This window comes from Lates calcarifer, linkage group LG5, assembly GCF_001640805.2.
Source record: "Lates calcarifer isolate ASB-BC8 linkage group LG5, TLL_Latcal_v3, whole genome shotgun sequence".
NCBI lineage: Eukaryota > Metazoa > Chordata > Actinopteri > Centropomidae > Lates > Lates calcarifer.
Window position 1 is genome coordinate 21802970 of NC_066837.1, and position 21586 is coordinate 21824555.

At 39.7% G+C, this 21586-nt stretch overlaps 1 protein-coding gene and 1 long non-coding RNA gene across 2 annotated transcripts in view; one reads left to right on the plus strand and one right to left on the minus strand.

The window, feature by feature from the left end:
• LOC127142495 (uncharacterized) overlaps positions 1 to 1072 on the plus strand; it is a 43709-nt gene extending 42637 nt beyond the window's left edge. Inside the window, exon 2 of the long non-coding RNA XR_007813284.1 lies at positions 407 to 1072. This is a non-coding gene — a long non-coding RNA (uncharacterized LOC127142495). The remainder of the gene's footprint in view (positions 1 to 406) is intronic.
• Positions 943 to 17139, minus strand: LOC108885437 (complement C3-like). The gene is given in 44 exon segments (XM_018679796.2): positions 943 to 1207; positions 1360 to 1504; positions 2043 to 2126; positions 2245 to 2337; positions 2641 to 2730; positions 2881 to 2983; positions 3080 to 3169; positions 3272 to 3362; positions 3535 to 3583; positions 3778 to 3859; positions 4031 to 4093; positions 4255 to 4410; positions 4551 to 4628; positions 4891 to 4976; positions 5213 to 5363; positions 5862 to 5957; positions 6084 to 6243; positions 6371 to 6446; positions 6568 to 6774; positions 6972 to 7061; positions 7165 to 7228; positions 8343 to 8555; positions 8742 to 8881; positions 9020 to 9108; positions 9224 to 9344; positions 9458 to 9655; positions 9942 to 10010; positions 10370 to 10499; positions 10823 to 10978; positions 11114 to 11305; positions 11422 to 11516; positions 11638 to 11737; positions 12372 to 12473; positions 12475 to 12519; positions 12842 to 12957; positions 13191 to 13311; positions 13563 to 13665; positions 13826 to 13913; positions 14016 to 14098; positions 15015 to 15103; positions 15251 to 15339; positions 15487 to 15649; positions 15775 to 15970; positions 16972 to 17139. Coding segments are annotated over 44 exon segments (4971 nt in total). The 5' UTR covers positions 17049 to 17139; the 3' UTR covers positions 943 to 1065.
• Between the last annotated feature and the right edge of the window lie 4447 nt (positions 17140 to 21586).

Sequence of the window (21586 nt, forward strand, 5' to 3'; positions counted from 1 at the left end):
AAATAAAATAAAGATTGTTTGTGATAAACAGTGGTTGTCTACTAAAAGCTCTCATCCACTGATTTAATTGTTGGCAAGTGGAGCTGACTCACTGGAGCTGTCCAGTTTCAGGTGAAGGGTCAATTAGTTTCATCTCTTTGAGATGAACCAGTTTATTGTCACCACCTCAAGTATTTATTTAACTGAAGTACACTGATCTAGCACAACAGAACTGCTAACAAATGTCTTGAGGAACATGACAAAGAACCCAAGACGCTGACAAGGCCTCCAAACTCCCCAGATCCCAATCGATCCAGGGATGGACAGGAACAGGTCCAATCCATAGAGGCTCCACCCCACACCCCACAGGACCCTAAGGATCTGTTGGCACCATCCTGATGCCAGACACCACAGGACACCCCCACAGGTCCTGTGTCCATAGGCCAACACGTCAGATCTGTTTTGGCAGCATGAGGGGGACCTACATAAAATGAGGCAGGTGGTTTTAATGTTGTGGCTGATCAGTGTACCTTGACTGAGATTCTTCACAGATGAGTATTTTAATGAACACACTCAAAATGGTGTGGGAATATGAAAGGATGGTCAGAAAATGTTTAGATTAGGGGAACTGCCTTTTCTTGAGATGCCAACAACACTGACAACACAATCCTTGTCCAACAATACAATTAATGAATTTAGTCTTTGCTGCAAGATTCACAGTATTTGTTTGACGTGGCTTTCTTGCTGAACCACAGCACAACCTTTACAATAACTTAAAATGCTCCTGTTATTACTGCATGGGTCGTCATATTTTCCAAATCACAGCAGATTGAAATTTGTTTCATTCTACATTGCTGAACTTCTATTCAGTCCATCAAACTCAACTTTATTAAACTTCTACTTCTGGTTCTAACATTATTATGTAGCAACCAAACGTAATAATCTGTACACCAGACACAGACAGAGAGGTTACATTACATTTTAATGAACACATTGTAACATTGTGATTTTTTTCCCTTACATCTCATAGCAGTGAAAGTTTGACAGAAAAAGAATAAGGCAAAATAGAAAGAAGAAGAAGTTTCACTACTGCTGACATCCAAAGAGTGCGTACTGCTGGACCATCTCCTCCATGCCCAAGCAAGTAGGTCTGTGTTCGTCAGCTTGACACTCTGCCTCTGTGGGCCAGTACTCAACCCAGGTTCTCTCACCAAGCACGTACTGAAATCTGTGGAGAGCAAAATGAGGAAAAACACATGTTGGTTGCATGACGTGAAAAAGCACAACTTCCTCCTTCAAGCAAAAAAATTGTACATTTATTGATTCTATCAAAAGCAACAGTAACACACACACATTTGTACACACAAAGAACAAACTTACGATTGATTTTCATCGTCTCTGTGAATATCTTTGGACGTGCCCATGAGAAGGTAGGTTTTGCCCTTCTGCAGATCTAAAGCCTCCCTGCAGTGCTGGTAACTGAGGAATGTGCGAAGTTTACCCAGAGGACCCACATCAGAACTTCCTGTAATTGATATGTAGCAGAAGAGAGAGAAGATACTCAAGGATTAAAGGCATAGCCAAAGGAGCAGTACAAAACATTACTGTTATATTCTCACATATTCTCAGTGGGATCACGCTTAAAGGAATAGTTTGACATTTTAGGAAATTGGTGTATCTGCTTTCTTGCTGAGAGTTAGATGAGAAGATTGATAAAACTGTCATGTTTGAGCAATAAATATGAAGCTACAGCCAGCAGTGCACTGGACTATTTCTTGGTTGGGACCAGTAAATACCTGGAGTCTCCACTGACTGTCTGGCAATGCAAGCTAAGCTGGCCTGCTGCTAGTAGTACTAACGCTGATTTCATCTGCCTCTCAGCGTAAACACAAATAAATGTGCTTCCTAAAAATATCTTAACTTGCTGTGTGCGCCTAGAAGTTCCTGTAAAATTTAAGAAAGAGGCAAAGGAGAGAAAAAAGGTATACCACCATCACCTCCGAGACACACTATTTTAGGCAGTTCAAACATTCATTGAACTTTTCAGGGAGATAAATACCCACCTTCCTTGATGACTTCCAGCACTCGCATTGTGTAAATGTCAGTTGATGTGCCGTCTGTAAATCCGTCCAGTCTCACTTTGTACACTGAGGACAGATAAGTTGGAGATTGTTACTTGACTCGCTCCATTGCTTACTTATTTACTTAAACACAGAAGGCATTTTTTAGATAAATAAAGCTCTACATAAATACACCACATCTTACCATAATCTATTTTGCTGGTCGGTGTACTCTCACAAGATTTAGCTGTGCGCTGATCATTGGTGATTTTGCCCTTCTTCTGCATACTGCAGTTCTCTGGAAATACACAACAGGCACAAAGTGAACACACGACTGATGACCTGATTCACTGATTGGGTGAATGCAGCTGTATTCAGTATGTGGGTGAGTTTTCTTTTTTTCCTACAGGATCCTGTTGCCTCTGACAGAGAGTTCTTATAATTATGTTGCGACCTACTGGTTAACTATAAAAAATTCCACCACCATCTCTGTTCATCTCATTCAATTTTCTCTTTGTCTCAAGCACCTGAAATTCCTTCAAGATGTTCAGGTGTTTATACAATAGGCTGCTTACATCTTCAGAGACTAAATCCTGTTTACCTTCAGCACACGTGCATTCATCATTTCTACAGAGCCTCAGTAGCTGTCCACCTCTCCTCTGTGGATGGTAGAATTTCATACAACGTGTTTCTGCAATGGGAAAGAAAGATATTTGAAAAATATTTGGTGCTAGTTGCAGTACATCAGAAAAAAATGTACTTGAAATACTCAGAAAATCTAATAATGGCTGATTATCTATGTGCAGCAAAGAAAAAGTCCTGAAGAGTCTTTGAGACTTACGGTCATAATATTCATAGACAGACACAGCTGCTGGTTGTAAAATGCCCACTTTCAGCTTCTGATGGATCCTGAATGTGATCTCCTCTGGTCGTGTGTGAGAAACCTGTGGATAAATGTAAAACAAAGGTGAGATAGAAATAAACACAGAGAACAAGGCAGAGAGAGAAAGGGAAAGAGGGAAGAGAGACTGACGTCTTACCTTGTCCAGGTAAATGATCAGAGAGCCTCTCTCTGACAGGGCTGTGTTCATCTCATATTTTGCAATGGTGCGGGCTCGTCCTTTGGCCAACTACGCACACAAACATACACTGTCAGAAAGCTTTCAAAACCATAAAACATCTTGTTCCTCACACTGACTTTTGAATTCAATGAAGGTTCTTAAAGCTCTTACTAAGTCCAGATCATTTGTGTTAACGGTGTAGCCAGTTAGCAGGCCGATATCCAAGATTGACATAGTTGCGTCATGGTCCTTGTCCTTATACCTGTACAGACAATGAACAATACACAATTTAACTGGACAATTAAAACAATATTAATGACAAAAACAGATTGAATAAGAAGTGAAGTAAAGATGGGTTCATAGCTGGTCAGGAAATGTTCTGTATAAAGGCATGATATTGTAACACTTAGTCAGTATGACTTGATTGTACTTACAAAACCCTTATTTTCAGCTTGTAAATCTTCTCATCCTCATCCATTTTGTCTGGAGGAGCAAAACATCAGATGAGCATACAATCTTTTCTCATAAAAGAAAAATACTTGGCAGAATGATGAAGAGACAGCAGGAATGACACAGGGTTTGCAGATGAGCAAAACAAATAGACAAATACAAGCAGACAAATTAATAAAATTATGACAAATAAAGACAAATAGATGAGACAGGAGGTACCAGATTACCTGGGATGAGCTCCACTGTCATGTTAAACTTCTCACAGTCGCTCTCCTTCTCTTTAGGCAGAGCGTAGTACAACGACACCATCTGTCACACAGAAAAAAGTACTTCTTAGTATTACATATGCTGTGATAAAATATAGTCTTAATAGTACTGTCCACACAAGGTGAAAAAATATTCTGGTCTCATCTGGGATTAAAAAAAGGACATATTCACACACAGACAACAGAGCTAAGAACAAAAACATGTTTTATTTACTGTCACTGTTGCTTCTCCTGCTCCTGTGGCAGTCACTTTCACATCCTGGTTTATATCATTGATCTGTGAGGATTTAAAATATGCACACAAACACACACACACACACACACACACACACACACACACACACACAGAGAGAGGGATAAACAGAAGAAACAAACATACAGAAAGTAACAAGAATGATGATATTAATGAGCTGTGAGTTTATGGGTGTGTGTTCTCACTTTAGACGTTCTTGTGGCAAAGCGATTATTCCTGTTGATGTTGTACTTATCAGGCTTTGCCCTGCCCGGCAACAAGATGTCCACATTCAGGTCATAATCTGGTTCCTTAGCACTGGCCCAGTACTCTGCTACAGCCTGGTACACTATTATGGTAGCCTGGAGAGAGAAAGAGTGGCAGTGGGGGAGAAACCAGACTTTTAAATATAATAAGTTACAGCCCCAAGATCTAAAAAAAAAAAAAAGTGCAACTGCATTAGAAACAGCAAGAAGTCAAGATGGATAGAGTCCTGTGTTACCTGAGTTGATCCATAGCCTCCGCCCACCTTCTGCTGTTGGTTGAACCATCTCACAATAGGTCTGGCATCCTCAAAGGCCTTTATAACAGAAGGCATGTAAAGGGTTGAAGTTACTGTGGTTGCACTGGATTTTTAAAATAACTTTAGTAGTAAAGAAGGTCCTGATTCTGTTATGGTTACATTTTAAATTACTATCGACCAGCTTCCAGTGGCACATTTTGTTTCTGCCTTAAAAATCATCTACCCTTTCACTGAGGTAGCATGGATGATGACTGTATTGAATGTTTTCTGTAGCCTGACAAGGTGGTGAAACACACATAAGTGGTGTGACGTGGCTCACCTCGGTCTTGACCAGAGCAAGAAGAGCATAAGCTGTGGCCTCCAGTTGGTAAACACGTCCCTTAGGTACAGGCCAGTGGGACAACTCTAAAGAAAAGAAGGCAAATATCTTTTTTTATTACTAAGCACTAAGAACTTGTGACAGACTTCAGTGATGAAGAATTATTAATCTTGCTTAAAGAACAAAATGAGAAAACAATCTTAAATTTGGTCAATATGTACTGTGCAGGGCACTTTACAGGTTTTAATAAACTCAGTTATTTTTGAATGTGTATTATTTTTGCATATATACATCAACTGAATATTGTTGTGTGTAACAGTACCTGTAGAAGCAAAGTTGTAGAGGATGTCTCGGTTCAGTTTTCCTTCATTGGCCAGGGCGTATGATGTCATGGCAACAGCATATGGGTTGGTGATGGTGGGCAGACGCTTCTCCAGGTAGGCCGCTGCTTTGTCTATACTGCCTGGCAGACTCTGCACAGCAGGAGAAAAAAAGGAAGGAAGGAGGAATCAGTGAAACAGGAGAAAAGAGAAACAGCAGGAATGGCAGTGCAAACATGAAAGGGTGTAAATGGGTGAGATAACTGTAATCCATCAATTTATTTTCAGCATCTACTCCTGTTGAGGAATACTTGAGTTGAGGCCATACTGAGCCTCATTAGTTATAGTTACTGTTAAGGTGTGGGGTAGTGACGTTACTCTTAAAGCAGACCACTTAACACACTATCAACCTTTCATCACAGAAGGATGGTAGCAAGATGTTTTGGTGCTTCGTTTCAAACCACCAACAATCATGAGTCCACCGTGGCTTAACTAACAGAAACACTAGCAATGGTAAATGGGGGGGTGGTCAGTCGCTTGGTTCAGTGCTGCAGAAAGCTTTGTTTTTCCCATCGCTAGTGTGGAGTGAGTAGATTAATAAAAAAGGTCAGAGAAAATAAATAAAAAACATGCATCAGATGAGGCACTCACATTAACAGTGTTAGCGCACAGTCTGCGCGACTCCTGCATGGCGATAAGGCAGAAGGCTGTCATGGAGGCATCTGAATCTGTGCCACGCACATCACCCTACACACACACACACACACACACACACACACACACACTTCATTAATATTAATAGTAAGGTGATAGTTAATGGCATGTAATTGTTTTAATCTCCATAAGCATTGTTAATGAAATCAGTGCACGCACGATCATCTCTCCGTGGGACACCCGTCCAACTTCTCTGAACAAGCCATCAGGTTGCTGTGCTTTGAGAATCAGAAACTTGACAGCGTCACAGACCACGTCACTTTGCACCGCCACCTTTTCGTTGGCCATGGCAAACACCTTGACAACATAAGCTGTCAACCTTAAAGAGAGGGGAGGGTGTAACTGCTCAGTTTCATTTATTTGCATGAGATACACCCATCCTCACACACATAGTCAGAATCTGCATTAAAGGAGAATGAGAAAATGTGGATGTTCGGATGCCTCACCAGGTGCTACCTTCGCGATTGGCCCATACAGCAAAAGACCCATCCTTTTTACGGTAGGCAAGCTGGTTCTGGTAGCCTGGACACAAACAAAACACACAACCTTTTCACTTACTGCCATTGAACTCTAAATCTCAAACCAACATACAGTGAGTATGTTGTCTACCACACCATCTGTTATACATCTGGGATGATCCTACCAGTCTTGATGTGCTGGAGGGCTTCGGCCCTCTTCTGAAAGCCCACAGTTTCCCACTGGTTGGTTTTGTCCAAATATATGGTTGCAATGACGGGCAGGGTCATTCTGATCATGTTCTGCTCTCCACAACCTGAGGGCTGTTGGATGAGCGTATCCATTGATTTCGCATTAATGGCATTCTCCACCAGTGGGGCCACTTGTTCCCTCCCTGCATGAGCCCGCACACAAAACGAAAAAAACAAAACACAAGAAATCAACGGGAAGAAATGACTAAACAAACCCGTGAAGGTCCAAAGCAACCAGTGAGGTGGTTCTTTCCAAATAAGAACAATATCAATTTAGACCAATGCAGAGTTCATTGTACAGACACTGTATCACATAACATTCTTAAATATAACATCTCACCTGTCACAGAGATCTGTGTGCTTGTAGGTGAGTTTGGAACCAAATCTTTCTTTGGAATTGCACTGTTCAAAATTTCTTCTTGTTTACCACCTAAAAAGAGAAACAGTGGACAAGTTGGGGGATCAATTCAAGTGATAAAAACATAATATTACTAAATTACTATACAATACAGCTGTTTAATTGGTAAACTCACCTTGGCCTTTATGAACAGGGTCTAGAGTAACAATTTTTGGTTGTTTAACCAGTACGCCTTCAGGCTGGAAAACAACAGGACAAACATTAGAAATCACAATGATTTTTCAGTAATCTTTATACACTGGTGTGTAACAGAATTACGTATGGCTTGCTTGTTAAAATATTCTATCCTTCTTGGTCTTTTTCTTATTTACAATTCATTTTGAAATGGCTGATACAGTATACATCTGCATCAAAGTTAAACCCCAAGAGATGTCAGCTTCCCAACACTGACATTATCATGGTAAATTTCACATTTATAAAATGCAAAAATGATCATTGCCTCATACGATGCTAGCAGACAGTAGTGTACAAGCCCTGGATGCTAGTTTTTTTTCCACTGTGCAATATCTGACAGCACTATGTAATGGATTCATTTACATGCTTGAAATTCTCAAACAAAAATAGCAGAGGGTAAATACCTTTACAGTGCATCCTACAATAAACAGAGAGTGAAACTGGACACAGCTAATGTTGTTTTTTCAAAGAATGACCAAAATCATTCCCTAATCTTAACCACATGGTTGTTACTGTAACCATGGCAATGAAGTAACCTTAACGAAATAATCCTTTTAAACCAAACCACAATACTTCCCTCATCTTACTTATTTTTAACCAACCTAACCTTTTAATAATTATCCTTTAACTAAACATAATCTAACTTTATCCATAGAGCTGTCACATCACAAAATTGATCTTTTTTCAGCAGTGATTTGTAACAGCACTGGAAAATTTGTTGAATATGACTTGGTTTCAATCTCAACATGCAGTATCTCATTAGTTCTACAGCTAGCTAAAAGTAGCCACATATACATTCACATCACAAAGTTACAGGCCTGAGATATGATGTAAAGTTTAAACTGAGTACGTTTTTGCAGACTTGTACATTTTACTGCAACAAGGGAACTGTTTTCAGTCACTTCCTCTGCTGCTAAGATCCATTGCACATTTTATTTTATCCATTGCACATTAAAATTTTGATATTGTATACATAATGACAATAAAGAATTCTTGATTCTTGATTTTCGATATGATATTTAAAAAAAAAAAAATGCACGCACACACACACACACACACACACACACACACACACACACACACACACACACACACACACACAGAGTCTGTTTCTCTTACCACCACCCGCAGCATCTTCATGATTCCATCATTGAGCGATGAGTCTTTAACAGCTGCTTTGACCTCAATGCGGAACTGTCCTTCCCTCATAGGAATAATAATAAAGGGAACCGATCGGGTAGTGCTGGGCCCAACTCTGACCTCCTGACGATACCGTGAATGTTTAGAAGCTGCACTGCACACATCCTCTGTCTCAATCAGATCCACACGCACCTTAGAAAAGAGACAGAGAGGGAGAAAGAGAGTGAGGTATGTAGGTAAAACAGGTCTTCCAGCCTTATTGTAGTAACACTGGCCCAATTCTGGGACCGACTATCAGGCTTGCAAGTTGTTGAGAGAAAATATCATGCTCTCATTGACTCTGGTTTGAAACAACAGAGCAGAGTGGCGCAGACTTACAGTGGCATGATCAGGGCTGTAGTTGTGGAGGATTGCCTTAATTTCCAACTGCTCTCCACGGACAGCAGAGTAGGGCAGTCTGAGATCAATGAAGAATTCCTTCCGGACAATCACTTCTAATGGATCGCCAACACAGATTCCTTAAAGATGAAAAGGATAAAAAAGGTGTAAGGGATGTGCAAGGTTTAAGATCAGACAGGTACAACTAAAACAGAACAACTAAAACAGAACAACTAAAACAGAACAACTAAAACAGAAGACAGTTACTGAGTCCTCACCGTGGGTTCTTGACAGACTGACGCCAGTGAACTGCCAGGTTGTGATTGAGTCTTGCAAAGGAACATTTTTCACAAGTGATGTGGAATCACTGAAACAAAAATAAGTGTTAAGATTTACAGAGGAACAGAGAAGCTTTGAATTCTAGTGGTGTAATATGTGAAGTTAACAGTGTACTTTTTGTGTGTATGTTTCAGATGCCTCACCAGTTGGGTGTTTGACGCGGGCAAGCAGGCAGTGTGATGTCTGACCACAGCCAACTCTCAGGGAACTTGGTGCGAGACACAATTTCATTGCTGTCCATGTAACTGTTGTCATCGTCCTCGCCTACAGGAAAGTGCCATTAAAAAGGTTACCATTTCGATTGTTTAATCACTACCAGTACGACCACAGAAAACCACCCCAACCTTTTCCCCCCATCACTTCTTCCCATCTCTTACTGCGAGCAAGTTTGAGGCTTTCCTCCTTCTTGTCAGCCCGCTGGCTTTCCATCTCCTTGCAGCAGTGCAGGAAGGCTTCGACACAGGCTGCGCCGTCGGAGATGTACTCACTGCGTATCTCACAAGTGTATGAAAGAGGGGTTTCCCTCATTCCATCCCTACAGCAGTCACGTTGTAGTTCATCTGTATATCGACTCACTGGAAAGAAAGAAAGTTGTGGAGGCAAATGTGAGAAACATGGATGACAAGAAAGAGGATGAACTGGAAAATCAGCAAAGTCAGCAAAGCATTTTAAAACAGGGTAAATAACAAAAACAAGTCAAGTCACTTTTGTCTACATAGCCAAAAGTCATGAGTATACCCTTTAAAGAAAGAAAGAAATACAGAATAAAAAGTGTTTAGCATATTGTATCCTTCCATTAATAGATAGACTTAACATGACTGCATGTGTGGTTATTGGGTAGTTCAGAGCTGTGGTTCTTACCCAAGGTGCTTGTGACCTCTGTTATAGTGCTGGCTCGTTTCTTCCTGCTGGGCGCTGGACATTTCAATTCTGGAAGCACAACGCAGACCAGAATGGTTGTTAAAACATTACATAAATGATCTATCTATCTATCTATCTATCTATCTATCTATCTATCTATCTATCTATCTATCTATCTATCCATTTAATATGCCTAGAGTTTAAGGTTCGCGTCGCTGAGGTTTCTGCTTGTCTGTGGTGCTTACATCATGGTGAAGCAGGAGAACTATACATGAATGTTCTGAAGATGATAAATAGGATAACCCCAGACTTGTTAGCCAATTTCCCCATGGACACAAATAAAGAGCAGTTTGATCTTGATCTTGACAGTTGGATGAAATTATACAAGTAGGAGGAGGGAAAACAATAAGACTGTAAAGTAGTGTCACCTTGTCTGTAGGGAGTCCCAGAAGCAGTGCTGGACTCAAACACCAGCCCGGCATCGAAGAACACACCCATACCGTCCTTCCCTCCACCTGGTGTGCAGCCTGTGTCATATTTCTCCACAATGTCCCACACCTGAGCCCGGTGGAAGTCAGTTACACACAGAAAAACAAACACAAAAGGCTTTGGGTTACAGTATGTAAGTTAAACAGACATAAAACTTTCATTGCAAGTTCTGATACAGCATGAGAAAGACATATTCAGGCAGTGCATCTGCAGCACGACAGATGTAGAGTATACTGGATATTAATTGATAATACACTTGCATATTGTATGTCCATTTGTAAAGAGTATATTAATCAGATTCGTTTACATATTCTGAAAACATAACATCTATATTTATTTTTATATCACTTTTTCAAATACTTTCACATATGAAGATGGAATAAAGTAATTGCCTTCTTCTGGGTGAGGCGGTGCTTGTTATTCAGGACGTAGACGCCTTTGTCAACTGCCACCAGTCCCACTGTGGCCCCTGGATCTCCAGTGACCTTCAGACCAAACATCCTGCGAGGCTCATAAGACGGAGCAGGTCTCGATGATTCCAACGTCAGCTAAATGTGAACGGAAGGGCAAAGAATGAGACAATGTTTAATTTGTTAAAGCAGTTACACATGTAAAAATGCCCCCACAAAAATGTAGTCTCCTTGTGTGTCTTAATTCTGCTACATCAGTGTTGTGTGTCTCACCGAGCCCATGCAAGAGTCCTTGACATCCACCCAAACAGAGTCTGATACCACTTCATTGCCAGTTGTATGGTAGTAGGCGATGATGCGGAACGATGGCAGCATTTCTTTGGTGATGGGAATTATTAGAGATATCAGTACTTGGCCTCTTGTCTTGTATCGGCCATGTTTGACCAGTTGGCCCCTGCTCAGGATCTAGGGACACAGATTTCCACATTAGCACTTACCCAACATGAGTGAATAGTCATGCAACAAAACTAGCTATATACAGACATATATCCACACATGCATGGGTGCAGAACATCTCTCACCAGGTATGTGATATCAGTGTTGTCATTTGACTGCCTCTTGAGGTTGAGGTTGATTTTCAGGTTGTCTCCTAATTGCAGCTCTGCTGTATCCACTCCTGCAAAGGTAACATTTTCTAATGAGTGCTAGAAAGAACCTAAAAAGAACTTGTTCATGGTACATAATTTGCTATCACCACCTTGTTTTACTATCTGATGACCATCTGAATATTTGCTTACCTATGTGGATGTAGTTGTCACTCTTAGTTTGGTATGGGAGAGCTACCATGGTGGCTGATGCTTGTCTGTTAGCTGAAATTTGAGGATCACTGGTCTTTGCCTGCAATTAGACACACAGGTAAGCATATGCACACAGTTATATAAAGAAATATACACAGAAGTTCTCAGGTATACAGTATCCTACTCTATGTTATCCTATTGGGGTATACCACTGACAAGAATTACCCACTAAGGTCAGAAGGATATCTTGACTACAATGCTGCAGGAACGAGTTCTAAAACCCAGAAAGAAGCATTTGAGCACATACGGTTCTCTCGACCCAAAGTCAGTGGTTTTTTTTAATGTACTTTTGGTAAGCTCAAGACTTTTTCAGGTTTTATTCTATGTCATAAAATATTGTCAGAAAATACCCCACTTGTGATTTTTTAAAGCTTTTACATGTCTCTTTTTGTCAAGGGAACCAAGGTGACGCTAATTTCTGGGCCCACAAAAATACGTCATCCCTGCACTACTCTATGTCTTCATGAGTCACATTCTGCACAGTAAAACAGCAGCAGAACCAAAAGAATGAGCTAAATGAAACTAAAACCCTGCACAGAGCTGCAGGGTTAGGTGATGGTGCTGCTTGATTTCACTATTGCAAGTGAATATCAAAAATGTGGATTAATGCCGGTTTCAGCAGGCTGTTAGAGTAAAAAGAGTAAAACAGTTTCAAAAACATTTTGGGGACTTACAGTGATTGTCAACCTTTGCTCTCCTGCCACTGTATTGATGGTAAGCTTTGCCATGCCATTAGCTGCGGTGAAACCCCGCACCATGCCTGGATCTACCACCACTGGCAATACCTTGTGCCGGTGATTCATCTGGATTCACAACTTCAATCTGCCATCAAAAAAAACAAACGGCTGAACAATCAGAAAACATGTAACTGTCCTAATAAGTCATTCAATTAATGCCATCTTATTAAACCCAACCTAACGCATTATACTCAGTATTATGACTTAGATAGTATACAGTGAATATTATCTGTTAAGAATTGCCTTTGCATCATAATGAAGATCCATGACTGATTGAAACATGGCACTAATGGACTTACAGACACTAAGACAACATTAAACTGCATGCGGCATTAGAAAAAAAGGAAAAAGGAAATAAATGATTGTTTTTGTTATGTAAGTAGAAATATAGTCATACTGTACTTTACCGAAACATCGAAGGACATCCCTGGTTTGAAATATTTGGGCGTTTTCTTGAAGTGGATGGTATAGGGTGATGTGACAATCTGGATACCTCTCAACTCTGCCTCCACCATCTCACTACCTGTGAGTTGACGCAGAAACACAAACACATGCTCACACAAGCTGATTACCAGAGGGTGTTTTACATTTTCTCACAAAAACAGTGATTGCATTCTATTTCTGACGTACATGACCCTATATGAAGTTGTTATTGTTATTACATAGTAATACTGAATATAGCCTTTGAGCTGCTGAATCATCATGAATCACACATGATCAGACTTAATAAACAGACACACAGTCTCTTTCTCTTACCGCTCTCCGTTAACACACTGACAGCTACAAATATGGAGCTCCCGACCAGCTGGTTGATTTGTTGGAAGGTCTGTGTGATGTGCTCTCTCTTCAGTGTGACCTGTCCTTCACCTGTCACAATCTAATGTGACATAATACAAAAATACACCTTCAGACAGTAGTACAGTGGACTGCACATCATTAAAAAAATTTGCAGATAGGAATGATGTAACTGATATGACAGCAGACATTTGAAAAACAGGAAATCATAAACATTTTTAATTTCTTACAAGATTTTGTAGCACTGATAAAAGCTGTAAAACACATACTGTATGAGACTGTATAAGACTAATGACTGATCAAACAGAAATGCAGCAACAAGTATGTGCTCACCGGCACTCTCTGAAGTGAGCTTGGAAAGCTCCTCTTTTGACGCTCATGTACAACTCCAAATACCACATATGCTGTCCCATCAACCTCTTCACCAAACAGATACCTAAAACCACAAGAGAGGGACATGTTTAAACCCACAATGCAGTAACACAGGAACAGTAAAAACAACCTCAACCTCCTGATAACATTTTTTATTTTCTCATCCAATTAGTCTACTAAACAAGCCTGGATACAAAAGCCACTAAACAAAAACTTTCACATACGTAGCTTTGATGTTGACAGTGAGGTCTTGACTGTCCACGTAGAAGAAGGGACTCATAGGTGTCAGCTTCACCTCAAAACTGGGCAACACTGAAAAATTAAATGTATTTAATTGTGTGTCAAAAATCAGGTGAATAGTAATTTAATGCTGTTTAGGTTTTTACACTAAATAACAGGTGAAAAGGGACTCACCATATTCTTTGACCTCAAACTCTGCAGTGTAGCTCTGCTGTGGGTTGCTGTGGAACTTGGCCACCACTTTCCACAGTCCAGGACTACATGTCCATACACACACACACACACACACACACACACACACACATGCAAGAACACAGCTGTTAATAATCGAGAAAACAATATGACATATGCTGGCCTACATGGGCAGAGAGCAGAAACTACAGAAACACTGAAAATGAAAAACTATTTCTTGGCTGGAACCACTAATTTCCTGGTGTCTCCACTGGTTGCCTGGCAACACCTAATTTGTTATCGTTGGACAGAGCCAGGCTGTGTCCCTGTTTTCAGTCTCTGTGTTGCGCTAAGCTAATCGTCCCCTGGCTGTTGCCTTATATTTAATCAACAACTATGAGAGTGGTATTGACCTTGTGAATGTGAAAAAACTATTTCCTGAAATATTAAACTACTGCTTTAAAACAGTAGCTTAGCAGAGATGGCAGTTACTGCTACTCTGCTAAGCTAAGAAAGTTACCTGTTAATGGGTCTACTTTAGCTTGGCTGATTTTTTTCCACCATTGTGAATAGATTAGCAACTGTCTCATCTACTGTATTCATGTAATAGCAAAAACAGCATAAACTAAACTTAAGTTATTTAAGTCTGTCAGATGTTTGTTGTAACATTAGCAAGTGAAGTTACACTCTTCTTCCAGTTTATACCTCTCCTATTTTGATGTGCTCAACTAATATTTATTCATTAACTTATATGATGTTTGTACATTCAAAGTGTCTCTACACTTTACACACAGTATGACTTGTTTTTTTCATTAGTTGCCCAAATGATCAATAGGCATTAACTCCATAAATCATACCATAAACATGTTTAAATACACTTGATATTTAATTGAATTCACCTGTTATCCATGTTAAAATATAAATTCACCAAAAAAAGAAAAAAAAGAAAGAGAACAGAATGTGTAGAATTGAAAATTTAATTCAGTTCTGTTAAATACTCACCTGACAATTTCAGCGAGTTGGTAATCTCCAGAGTGGATCCCTGATTTCAGAGAGACTGGATCAAGAGGTAAAATGATGCCATCAGGAGTCTAAAAATAAACAGCATTAAGCAACCATTAACAGTGAGTCTTGCCACGTAACAAATTAATGTAGGAAAACCATGAGCTCCCTGAGCAGTGATACAGGATTATAGTATTACTATTGATTTTGTGCTTATCAAAGTTCAAATACAATACCATAATCTCAATGGCAATAGAGGCATCAGTTGTGTCATCTCTCTCCACGGGCTCCATGCGTGGTGTCAATGCAAACATCCTGTAATGAACTGACAGGAAGAGAAACAGGTAAATTGCATTTGTAAAACTGATAAATAAATTCATAGGGTGATAAATGTTGTAATGTGCTATCTTATGTCGAGACACTCTCACAGAGATGGGTATGTTTCTCAGTGCTGATGTAGTACTAGACTCACCTTTGCTGTTGGGGGTGTAGAGGGTCTTGTCAGTCTGGATGAAGATGTAGCCAGACTGGAAGGACACTAAGACCACTTTCTCCAGAAGTCGGTCAGGGAACTGAGCTTGAACATAGACATACTGCTTCAGGTTGGGATCCTTGCTGAAGTCTCCCGGGGGGATCTGGAGTCAGTATGAAGAGACAAGAGCAGAACGGATGTATATGATGACATCGCTGCAAACTACAACTCTTGTTAAATGTCTTGATAGAAAATGAAGCCGAGTAACAGCAGTAGTAGTTTATTTACCGTTACTTGTCCAAGTGCCTGGAACTCGTTTGCAGTGTTAAGGGTCACAGTTGCGGATGCCAGCTTTGTGGTTTTGGTTGGATGGTTCATCACATTGATATCAACCTTTATGTCTCCTCCAGAACAGTCTTGACACTCAACAAAGATGTTTTCTGCTGTTCCTACACGCAGCAAGTTGGGGGAAGACATCACCTTCCTGCAGAGCAATGGGAAAGCAGAATGATAGAGACTGTAGTCACTGTGTCGTCACCATGTGCTGTTATGGATGGACTGACAGATATGTTCCTTTTTATTGTTGATGAAATTTAAGCCACTATAAACCACATGCAGTATATACTAACAATAATGTAGAGTTGTCACTGTTGAAACAATTCACATGCTTTACAGATTAATAGATTATTTTTACAAAGGTTGTATGAGTGGATCTGTTAGAGAAGTGGTCCCTGATGTTTTTTGACATGTGGTCTCTTCTAATAAGACAACATGCTCTAGTAAACCGTCTTTGTAGGGTACTGCCTTAATCTGAAAGATTTGTATGATCCTGAAGAGGTGAAGAATTAGAGTAAAAAACAAAAACAAGAATAATTCTGTACAATGTAAGCTTTTTTTCTCCCTTCTTCTTATCCCTTTAATCTTTTTGTGACCTCTCGGGTTTATCTTATGACCTGTTGGGGTGGGGTGGACCCCCAGGTCGAGAAACACTTAAAATTTCAATTCATCCAAATGACAAGAAATGTAAAAAAAACTCCAAACATATTTGCTCAGATGAAGGTCTTCTGCTCCAGCATGGACTTTAAACACAATGAGTGATCTATTGATTATCTTGATTATGATCCAGCACAAGATCAATACAACATTTCATCATGGCTCTGAACTTTGCTGTGTCTGGTGTAACACATCTCTGTGCAAACAGAATTTAGGCTGATTTACTGGCATCATTTGAAAGACCACATTACCTTGACTTATGTGACACAAACTGCAAACTGGACTACAGCTCCTCGTTATGTAAGATACAGTTGAAATGGAACTGAATGAGACTAATATGTGTATACATACAGTAAAAACTCTAAATGCAGGGAACCCTTGATATTGTTGTTGCTCCTATTACAGTTTAACCAGAGAGATGGTATATTTTAGCTCTGTTTTTTGTGCATTAATTCAAGGGAGAAAATGTCAAAGTAAGACAGATCTACTCACAGTGGAGATCCATCAGCCAGAGAAGTTAGAGAGGCAAAGGCCAGAGAGGCCAGCAGCCACAGCGGAGTCCTACTCATCCTCCTACCTGGTCCTGTTCCGCTGTCAGTGTAGACTGCCGCTCTGCAGCTCCCTCCTTTTATCCTTTCACCTCCCTCCTCCTGCACCTCCACCTCACTTCACTACCGTACCATCCACACCCCTTCCCAAAGCTTTCGGTACACATGTAAACACAAAGACACTTGCACACGATTTCCCAGCAGCAGTTGAGAAACCGTTCATCTCTGATAAGGTTATCTCCGCTCTGTAGAAAAAAATAAACATGAGAAAATCAATGAGGGTTTACATGTTTGGCAGATTTCTAAATGAGTAAACAGTTCATTGCTGAATTAGAGGACAACAGCTATTCTGCATTACCAACTATAATATGACACATTTGTTTTCTCTGTCTTCTTGTTTGTTTGTAAAATTAAAGTCACATATAGTTCTCCTGAGCTTGCTGAATCTTTTCACTCCCACATAATCAAACATACCAAACATGCACAAATTCAGAGATAACTGGTGTTGTCTAAGTTGTGTTGAGTAATTTCTGGGTAAATCATCTGGGGAGGCTTTTGGGAGTTTCAGCAATAGGGAATTTTCTCCAATGACAGTCTGATTCAAATAACTGTAGTCTGTGACTTTAATGTTTTTATTCATTTATTGAACTATATATTTGCATTGTATCATTTGTATCATTCTATGACTCAGTGGATTCAATGATCTGAATGAACGTTGCAAATGTATTCAGATATTGTGAGAGTCTAGAGAATCCCTGGATTCACTAAAGGTGGATTTCATTGTTTCAGAAATATTTGACCATTATTTTTTATTTCGTTTGACCAGATTCGACCTAAGATCGCCGTATTTCACAGTCAGCGCCTTAACCCCTTCGTTACCAGGGCAACCTGATTGCACTGAACTATTATTTGCTGACTAGGTAAATAATCCATTTACATTCATTTCAAGTTTATTTTATTGATCCTCATTTACTAAGTAGATAAGCTTTGTGCTTTGAAAGAGGAACTATATCACTCAAAGTAAAAATATAAGTTGTAAACATTTTGTTTACGTCCACTGTGCAGGCTTCTGAGATCTAGTGAGAAATACAAAGAGATATCAGCCTATAAGTTTGTCAACAATCAGAGATTTTGCCATACCACTAATGTGGAGGCATCTACCCCTTTAATTTCTCTGGTTTTATTAGGCTATTACAGGACATGTGGTTAACTGATGACTGGTATTTAATTTGCTGGATCAGCCAAAAACAAACGTATCTCCCTGGTGTTTTAATCAATAAAACAGCATCTGAATTATGTTTCAGAAAGGACACTATGAATAATAGAAGGCAACATAAAATTACATATATGGTGACAATAGATTTTAGCTATGTTGTCTATCTACATCAGAACCAAAATATTCTCACTGGCCTCTTTAGGTGTACCTAATAAAGCCTTCAAAGTCACTGAAATCACCTTTCATCCCCATTCTGATGCTTGTTTTGAACTTCAGCAGGTCGTCTTGACCATGGCTGCATACCTCCATGCACTGAGTTGCTGCTGTGTGATTGGCTGATTAGATATTTGTGTTGATGAGCAGTTGAACAGGTGTATCTAATAAAGTGGCCAGCCAGTGTATATTTTGCAAGAAAACTGAAAATGAGAGTACTTTCCAATAATATGTAATCTTAAAGGAATAGTTTACATGTTGAGACATATGCTTATTCACTTTCATGCTAAGAGTTAGGTGATAAATCACCATAATTATGTTTATACCCTAAATATAAGGCTACAGCCAAGAGACAGTTAGTTTAGCTTAGCACAATGACTGGAAGCAGGGGGAAACAGCTAGCCTGGCTCTGTCTGTCAACCTCAACCAGGAAGTGACTGCACACAGCCAAGACATAATCTGGCACATATATTGACATCCCATAAAAACGTGGATTGTTTTCACAGTCTTTGTACAGATTACATTCATTGCGTAAGTAACTCACATGTTAGTGAGTGCTGCACTCTTTCGATCTGAAAGGAAAAACTCACAATATGTTTAGAATGGAAAAACACAGCTTTACATTTTGTTGCTATACTTTTACAGGTAGCTACCAATTTTTCCTAAGACTAAGTTTGATCTCTGATTACCGTCTTTAACAGCTAACAGTACAGTCTCTCTGCTTGAGGGGTAAATTGTAATAATACTTGTTCCACCACTGACAAGAAAAAGTACTACAAAAAATAAATAAATAAATAAAGGAAGGAAGGAAGCTTGTGTGACTCCCTGAATAAAAATGGACATTGTGTATTTTCCCTGGACTTGGTCATGGATGACTCATTCTTATTTTCTTTTTTTAAAAAACCTCTGGTGAACCCTTATTCAGCCAAGAGTAGCCATAGTGTGTCTTTGTCCTGCACGTCAGCAATACTGTTTGGACATGAACAAAGTTTGTTTGATTAGTAATAATGAAAGTAGGCCGCGCCAGAAAGCAGAAAGTCCTCAGCTTACAAACAACACACAAGGCCTCTGCTCTCTAATTATTAAACCTGATGATATCTGAGTAATTGATTAGCATTAGTCAAGGCAAATACAGTCAATACACATACTCTCTGCAGTCATCTGTGACTTGGAATAATGCATTAAATAACCTTTTTTTTTTGAATAAGACAAGAAATTATTCAAAATTGGACTGAAAAGGGAGAGAGAGAGAGAGAGGGCCGAAGAGACCGCGAGATAAGCAGCTGTTTCTGATTGGTCCATGTGGGACATGTGACTAGGGTAATTTGCATATGGACAGGCAGGTGAACGTGGGAGAAAACTGTTTTAGTAATGCCGCGGTACATCGACCCCTGACTGCTGGATTATGAGTTTTGTCGATTTCTTTGAGCATCTTGCTGTGAACCAGGGCTGAACACGGGGCAGGACGGTCATCTCACCTGGACGCTCCACAACACGGGCAGGTAACTAACCCCCAGCAAATTTATCAAATGTATTCCTTCACAAAAGGATAACACTTAGCTTATGAGTCGAGCTATAATCGAAACTGTTTCTGGCCGTCTTGGTGACTCAGAGAGTCTGTTGGAGCTCTTTCATATTCTCTACCTCTCAGCGGTTTCACCTGTCATTTCGCAGTAGGAAGCTCAGCTCACCTGAGCGGAGCAGGCACCGGTTAGACAGGTGTAGCAGGACCAGTGGCATTCCGCCGTGCTCAGGCATGCATTCGCCTGTGGTAATACAAAACTTTGTAATGTGTAAGAGGTTTATCAGGGACTAAATGGACATTTTCAGTCTGAATAAGTCGAGGTGACAGTTTCTTTACACGAGAAAAGGAGCCAGTTGTCTGTTGTTTTATGTGAAGACATTTGTGGTGAGTTGAGTGTATTTTCTTTTACCTGCCCACTGCTGCATCATCATGGTATTTTCTTATCTCTGTAGCTCCTACCAGGAATTAATCTGTGATTTATGTCTTTATTTGTCGCGGTCACAGCTTTACAGTTTATTGACTCACTCATACATTCAACCCAGTCTGTGTGGTAAATAGTTTCATATGTGAGAGATACGTCTAATGTTAGCAGTGCAGGCATTGTAAAGGTCTAATTTACTTGAATTACTCAATGTACATTAAACATTTCAGCATCCTGTGTTTATAGGGCTGCAACAAAGGATTATTTTCTTTAAGTTCTAAATGAATCAGTTGTTTTATATATGAAATGTCAGGAAAGAAAAATGACTGAGTTTCCAAGAGAACTGTGTCCGCAGGAATATTTCAATTTAAGTACATTGAATTATAGCTGCAACGATAAGCAGATTAATTCATCATCATTTGGGAGCTTAGGTCTTAATGTAGGTTTGTGGTGACATTCTCATCTTGTGGTGTTGGAAGGATGTTTCTCCAGTTTTTCATAAATGGGACAATAAGATACATGGCAGTGGAGTTTTTTTTTTGTTTTTAAAGAGGGTTGTAATGCAATTTGTCTACAACATGGCGATGACATAAGACTCTTCTTAAAATGTTTATTGTCGTCCGATCAGTGCAAAGAATTGATAAGATCTTTCTCCTGGTATTCAAAGCTCTCTCGGACCTGACAGAAGAACATTTCCTCGACAGTTACGTTGGTTTCAGGTCACTCGGGTCATCAGGCTGTGGGCATTTGCATGTGCTTTAAATGTCTGCACCAGCTGTGTTCAACTTTTTCCTCATTCCACAAAATAGACTTTATCTTTTAGTGGAAACAATTAGTTGATTAATTGATCAGCCAGGCTAAAGATAATTAACTGGCCACTTAGATTATCAATTAATTGTTTCAGTAATTTTTAAAGATTTAGTTTTTAATCAAACACCAGCGTGTAAAATGTAAATTTTTATATAATCCCAAGTTGACAATTTTATATGTCAGCTTATATGTATGTTCTGGTAATTTAAAGAGGCTTCATGGTTATTTGTGTGTAACTGATGCTGTGTTGATACAGATGTAAGAACACTAGCGTCACAGATCTGATCAGCTCTCTCAATTCCTCAGGGAGGTGAGTTCAGACTAAATGTTGTCATATAATCCAATCCCTGTTTAGGTGTTTGATATCAGTGGGA